The sequence below is a fragment of the Chiloscyllium plagiosum genome, chromosome 47 (assembly GCF_004010195.1).
Source record: "Chiloscyllium plagiosum isolate BGI_BamShark_2017 chromosome 47, ASM401019v2, whole genome shotgun sequence".
Lineage (NCBI taxonomy): Eukaryota > Metazoa > Chordata > Chondrichthyes > Orectolobiformes > Hemiscylliidae > Chiloscyllium > Chiloscyllium plagiosum.
Genome location: NC_057756.1, coordinates 8,562,773 through 8,569,617, shown reverse-complemented (window position 1 = coordinate 8,569,617; position 6,845 = coordinate 8,562,773). Strand labels below are relative to the sequence as shown.

General features: G+C 44.6%; 1 protein-coding gene across 1 annotated transcript in view; it reads right to left on the bottom strand.

The window, feature by feature from the left end:
* Nucleotides 1–574: 574 nt before the first annotated feature.
* Nucleotides 575–6,845, bottom strand: part of LOC122544246 (interferon-inducible GTPase 5-like) — a 12,509-nt gene continuing 6,238 nt past the window's right edge. Inside the window, exons 2-3 of the mRNA XM_043683323.1 lie at nt 2,075–2,715; nt 575–752 (exon numbers count right to left, since the gene is read on the bottom strand). Coding sequence (XP_043539258.1) covers nt 575–752; nt 2,075–2,715 — 819 coding nt within the window. The remainder of the gene's footprint in view (nt 753–2,074; nt 2,716–6,845) is intronic.

The following is a 6,845-nucleotide window of genomic DNA, read 5'->3' as shown; positions in this document are numbered from 1 at the left end:
GGGCCGCTGAATATTTTGAATACGGTGGTCGATATATTCTTATTGGGCGGAGGAATCCAAGGTTATTGGGGATGGATGAGACTGTAGAACTCAAAACATCAACAGATTGAACATGACCTGATTGGACAGGGGGGCAGGTTTGAAGGGCCAATGTACTTTGGCTCCCAAGTCATGTTTGTATGCGTGTACCCAACAATGGAAATACCTTTGCAAGATACCCGATAATTGTTGCTTGCCTGGGTTTGTAGTATATCCAGATTCGCAATACTTTGGATTTGTAATATGGTGAGATTCATTACATACCTGGGAACTGCAATATATTGGGATCTTGTAATATAGCCAGGATTTGACCTTTATGTAGCATTTCAGTGATTTCCGCCCTACCTTAAGCTCTCTGCTGTGACAAATTAGCCATTCTGCGCACGTTCCAGGTAGAACATACTTTTCTTTAGCGTCTTTCGCCTCCTCCAGATGTCTCCAAGTACTGCTGAGCCAATGAAATGCCTTCCTCGAAGTGTAGTCACTGTCGTAATGTAGGAAACTTGGCAGGCAGGTGATAAAGAGACAAGGATTTTTATTTTATTTGGAGGGGGGGAACCAGGTTTGTAAAGGGTATATACAGCAAGGCGGAGCAGCCCCAAGGTAGTGGGGAGGGAGTCCAGTCATTTGGAATTCTCTTCTGCTTTTGCTCACTAACCACTGTGTCTTGTCTGACCTGCCGAAAGAGGAGGAGGAGGCATGAGGGAATGTACCTGTGAACAAAAGGAGAAAGATTGGATATTTCTCTCACCAAACCACATCACAGAGAATGCAGGACTTAGTTTTAAATGCAATGTTACAAAAAAAAGGCAGTCAATTTGCAAACTCTCACAAACACTGATGTGGCCATGACACAGGTCAGGGATGATTTTTGTTTAATTCATTCACGGGATGAGGACACCGCTTGCTGGTCCAGCATTTATTGCCTGTCCTTAGTTGCCCAGAGGATAATTAAGAGTCAGCCCCATCACGGTGGCTCAGTGGTGAGCACAGCTAACTCACAGTGCCAGGGACCCAGGTTCGATTCCAGCCTCTGGCAACTGTCTGTGTGGAGTTTGCACATTCTCCACATGCCTGTGTGGGTTTCCTCCGGGTGCTCCGGTTTCCTCCCAAAGATGTGCAGGTTAAGTGGATTGGTCATGCTAAATTGCCCATAGTTTTAGGGTAGGGGAATGGGTGAGGGTGGGCTACTCTTTGGAGGGTCAGTGTGGACTTGCTGCGAGTCTGGAGTCACATGTAGGCCAGACCCAAGTAAGGATGAAAAGCAGGAGCTTGGTCTACCTTGGATTCCAGCATCTGCAGTTTCTTTTGGCCTTGGACAAGGTCAGGATGGCAGTTTCTTCCCTGAACTGAGTGGGTTTTTTCAACAATGGTTTCATAGTCATCATTCGACCCTTAATTCCAGCTTCTTTTTTATCAAATTCAAATTCCACCACCTGCCTGTGGTAGGATTTGAACCTGGGCCCCTAGAACATTAGCTGGGTTTCTGGATTAATTGTGTGGCGATAATGCCATTCGGCCATCTCACCCTCCCTAAAATAAACATCGACTCAGGACAGCGGGGGGAGAACTCCCTTCACTCTTCCTCTCTCAGGCTGTGAGATCTTTGAAACTCTGGGGTGTAAAGCCTCAAGTGAAAGACAGCATTGATCGCGGTGTGGCAGTCTCTCTCTGCACTGACACCGAGAGTCAGCCCAGAGTCCCAGGCTCAGTGTTCCTTGTAGAGTGTACACTCCACGCCTACCCCCAGCCGAGCGGCACCGAACTGATTGATCCATCACCTCTGTTGGGGGTGTGGACGGAGGGGGGGGGGGAGGAGGGAAGGGAGGCCTCCATCTCCTGTGCCACCTGTCGGGTGGTGGAGTGGGGGGGGGGGGTGGAAATACCTCCGATGGCAAGTGTTTGTGGTCTCTCGCGGGCCACTCACTCTCGGCTCTCAGGTAAGTCGGGAGGGCCGGCTCCGCGGCATCGGGTCCATCCCGCCGGTGATCAGAACTGACTGTTGAAGGTCTCAATGAAGTCCTGGAAGTCAAACCTGTCTGGCTCCAGCGCCGAGAGGAGGAAGACGTGCGGGAAGTGGACGCCGATGGCCTTCAGGGTCTTGGAGAAGTGCTTACGGATTTCCCGCAGCAGGTCACCCTGGTTGAAGTTCTGCTGCTTGGTGTCGCTGACGTAGACGTCAATCTTGGTGCGGGCAAACAGGAAGCTCTTGCCCATCCGGGAGATCTCGTTGGCCAGGTAGAGGACCTCCTCGTCCATCCGGCTGCTGGAGGTCAGGATGTAGTAGTCATAGGAGCGCAGGTCCACCTTCTCCACGTAGGCGTGCTGCCTGACCTCGCTGGCCTCGATGCCTGGCAGGTCCCACAGGAGGATCCGGGGGTTGCTCGGGTAGACATAGGATCGGGGCAAGCCCTTGCAGCTGGCCCCAGCCGCTCTGGGCTCGGCCTCCTCCCCTTCCTCGCCGTAGGCCCTCATGGCGTCCACCAGGGTAGACTTCCCAGAATTCACCGGCCCCGTCACAGCCACGTTGATGTACTGCTTCCTGGTGGACATCAGGCTCTTTTTCAAGCTCACCTTCCTCAGGCACTGGGCGGGCTCCACCTGCGCCGACCTGAAGTAGTAGGAGAAGGAGTTTCTCAGTGAGATGAAGATTTCGTAGAAGAACATCATCATTTCCTGCAGGAAATAATCACAGAGAAGTGTTCAGAGCCGGCGAGCAAATTCAGGAAGGACACGGACATGTGCGTCTCCGCCACCTTCCAAACCTCTGCACCCACCCCCCCTCAGTGTTTTTGGAGTAGCCTGGCCACAGTATAAAACCGGCTTCCATCAACAGCTTGGGGACAGAAATAGGCCACTCAGCCCCTCCAGCCTGTTCCTCCATTCAGTGAGATTATAGCTGATCAGTAGCCCATATCACTGCCTGCAGGGCAAAAGTGCTGTCACAACCTCCTGGCTCAGATCAAGTCATCATAACTTGGAAGCACAGGGCCCTGTGCTAAATGCTGTGAGGACATGAGTTCAAATCCCACCGTGGCCAATGGGAGAATTTAAATTCCATTCACAAAACCCTGAATAGAAAGGTGGTCTCAGTGACTGTCACCACAAAACTCCCCTCGATTATCTTTAAAACCCATCTGGTACACCAATGCCCTTTGGGAAAATAAATCTGCCGTCCTTGCCCGGTCTGGCCTACAATAGAACTCTAGGCCCACAGCAATGGGGTTGACTCTTAATTCCCCTTTGAAACAGTCCTAGCAAGGCATTCAGTTCAAGGGCACTTGGAGATGGGCTACAAATGATGGTCTGACTGGCACAGCCCAAGGATGAATGAATGTAAAAAGAGTTCAGTGCGATGCGGCTGGGGACCTATTATTGGACACAGCTGCCTGCGTAGTTAACAAATCCACCAGCAGAAAGAAGGCCATTCAGCCCTTTGTACTTTTGCTAGCTCTTCGACCCACTTAGTACCTTTCTCCATTCCCCCCCATCATTCCTTCCCCGAGCAGAACCTCAAAAGAATCCCCTTCAAGTATTATTCAACTCCCCCAGCTGAAAGCTCCCTCTACACTGTCCCCCATCAAACACTCCCAGGACAGGGACAGCACGGGGTTAGATACAGAGTAAAGCTCCCTCTACACCGTCCCCCATCAAACACTCCCAGGACAGGGACAGCACAGGGATAGATACAGAGTTAAACTCCCTACACACTGTCCCCCATCAAACACTCCCAGGACAGGGACAGCACGGGGTTGGATACAGAGTAAAGCTCCCTCTACACTGTCCCCATCAAACACTCCCAGGACAGGGACAGCACGGGGTTAGATACAGAGTAAAGCTCCCTCTACACTGTCCCCCAAAATACATCCCCAGGGCAGGGACAGCACAGGGTTAGATACAGATTCCAAAAGTGTGGTGCTGGAAAAGCACAGCCAGTCAGGCAGCATCCAAGGAACACAAAGTAAAGATTATTTTACAATGTACCCATCAAATACTCCCAACAGACGTACAGCATGGAGTTAGATACAGAGTAAAGCTCTCTCTATACTGTCCCCCATCAAACACTCCCAGGACAGGGACAGCATGGAGTTAGATATAGAGTAAAGCTCTCTCTATACTGTCCCCCATCAAACACTCCCAGGACAGGGACAGCACTGGGTTAGATATAGAGTGAAGCAAAATTAGTTGAGTATAGCAGCAAGGAACAAGGATATCTTACTGCTATTATACAAGCATACTGTGTGTAGTTTTGGTCTCCTGAGCTCAGGAATGATGTCGTTGCTTTAGGGAAGTGTATGGGGGTTAATGAAATTGATTCCTGGGATGGCAAAGCTGAAGTGTGACAAGAGATTGAGTTAGTTAGGATTATATTCATTGGAACTCAGAAGCATGGTGGTGATGGTGGTGGGGGAAAAATCTCATTGAAACCTATAAAATTCTCACAGGTCTCGACAGGCTACCTACATTTGAATAATGGGGGAGTACGGGACAAGGGGTGATCGTTTAAGGATAAGGGATTAAGCTTTTACGACTGAGATGAGGAGTAAGTTATTCAGCCCAGAGAGTGGGGGCGGGCCTCTGGAATTCACGATCACACAAAGTGGTTGAGGCAAAAACATTATGTGTTTTCAAGTTGTCAGCAGATGTAGCTGTTGTGGTTAAAGGGATCAAGGGACACAGGGGAGGATGGGACCAGGGTATTAAGCTCAATAAACAGTCATGTTTATTTAGACATTATTAATGTTTCTCAGGGTGCTCTAGTCTGTTTTAGATGTAAAGTAAATATTATTCGAGGAAAATTAAATAAGGAGATATTAATTGGAGATAATTAGCTATGAAATAAATATGAATTGGAGAAAATTACATATGAAGTCGATATTAATGAGATTATTAGACATTAAGTATTAATGGAATATAATTAGATATGAAATAAATATTATTTTGAGTTTCTTAGGTATGACATATTATAATTAGATATAAAATAGATATTAATGGTAATTATTGGAGATAAAGTAAATATTATTTGGAGATTATTAGATAGAACGTATATATAAATTCGAGACTATTAGATATGAAGCAGATATTAATGAGATTATTAGATATGAGGTAAATATTATTTGGAGATTATTAGAGATTAGGGAGATATTATTCGGAGATATTAGATACAAAGTAACTTTTAATTGGAGATAATTAAAGATGAAATAAATATGAATTGGAGATAATTAGATATGAAGCAGATATTTATTGGAGTTTATTAAAGTTGAGGTAAATATTAATTGGTGATAATTAGATATGATGTAGATAATAAGTGGATTTTATTAGATATGAAGTAAATATTATTTGGAGATTATCAGATGTGAAGCAGATATTAATTGGAGATTTTTAGATATGAAACAAATGTTAATTGGAGATTATCGGAGATGAAGCAAATATTATTTGGAGATTAATGGTAATTATTGGAGATGAAGTAAATATTATTTGGAGATTATTAGATAGAACATATATATTAATTCAAGATTATTAGATATGAAGCAGATATTAATGAGATTATTAGATATGAAGTAAATATTAATTGGAGATTATTAGAGATAAAGGAGATATTATTCGGAGATATTAGATAAAAAGTAAATTTTAATTGGAGATAATTAGAGATGAAGCAGATATTTATTGGAGTTTATTAGAGATGAGGTAAATATTAATTGGTGATAATTAGATATGATGTAGATAATAATTGGAGCTTATTTGATATGAAGTTAAGATTACTTGGAGATTATTAGAGATGAAGCAGATATTATTTGGAAATTATTAGATATGAAGCAAATGTTAACTGGAATTATCAGAGATGAAACAGATATTAGTTGGAGATTATTAGAGATGAAGTAAATATTATTTAGAGATTATTAGATATGAAGCACATGTTAATTGGAGATTATTAGAGATGAAGCAGATATTATTTGGAGATAATTCGAGATGAAGTAAATATTAATTGGAAATTATTAGAGATGAAGTAAATATTATTTAGAGATTATTAGATATGAAGCACATGTTAATTGGTTATTATTAGAGATGAAGCAGATATTAATTGGAGATTATTAGAGATGAAGTAAATGGTATTTGGAGTTTATCAGATATGAAGCACATGTTAATTGAAGATTATCAGAGATGAAGTAAATATTAATTGGAAATTATTAGAGATTAAGTCAATATTATTTAGAGATTATTAGAGATGAAGCAGATATTACTTGGAGATTATTAGATATGAAGTAAATATTAATTGGAAATTATTAGAGATGAAGTAAATGGTATTTGGAGATTATCAGATATGAAGCAGATATTACTTGGAGACTACTGGTTGATTATTTACACAATATTAAGGATTATCCCAGCTCTCCAGCCTGTCTAAAGGACATGGTCTGATCTTCCATCCTGGATGAGCTACAGACGGGAGCTCGGCCCGTTCTAGGCGGCGGCACCAGGCCAATCCGGGCCCGTCTCCATGGTAACGGCCTGAATTTCACCCCAACCCTGATCCTACCTCCATGGCAACGCCGCGCGCTCCCGCCGCCGCTGGAGGAACAAGCGGTAACTAGGGGGCGGGACCCCGTTACTAGGGCGGGGCCACGACGGACAGGCGTCTCCGCCAATCAGCACCGCCGAAGTGACGTCAGCCCATGTGTGTAAAGGAGGGGTGAGGATGAAGTGGAGGATGGGCGTGGGGAGGGGATGATGGGGGAAGAGGGTGGGGTGATAACTGAGGGCTGTGGAGGGACTCGGGGAGTGAGACTGGTGAGGGAGTGTGGGGTGAG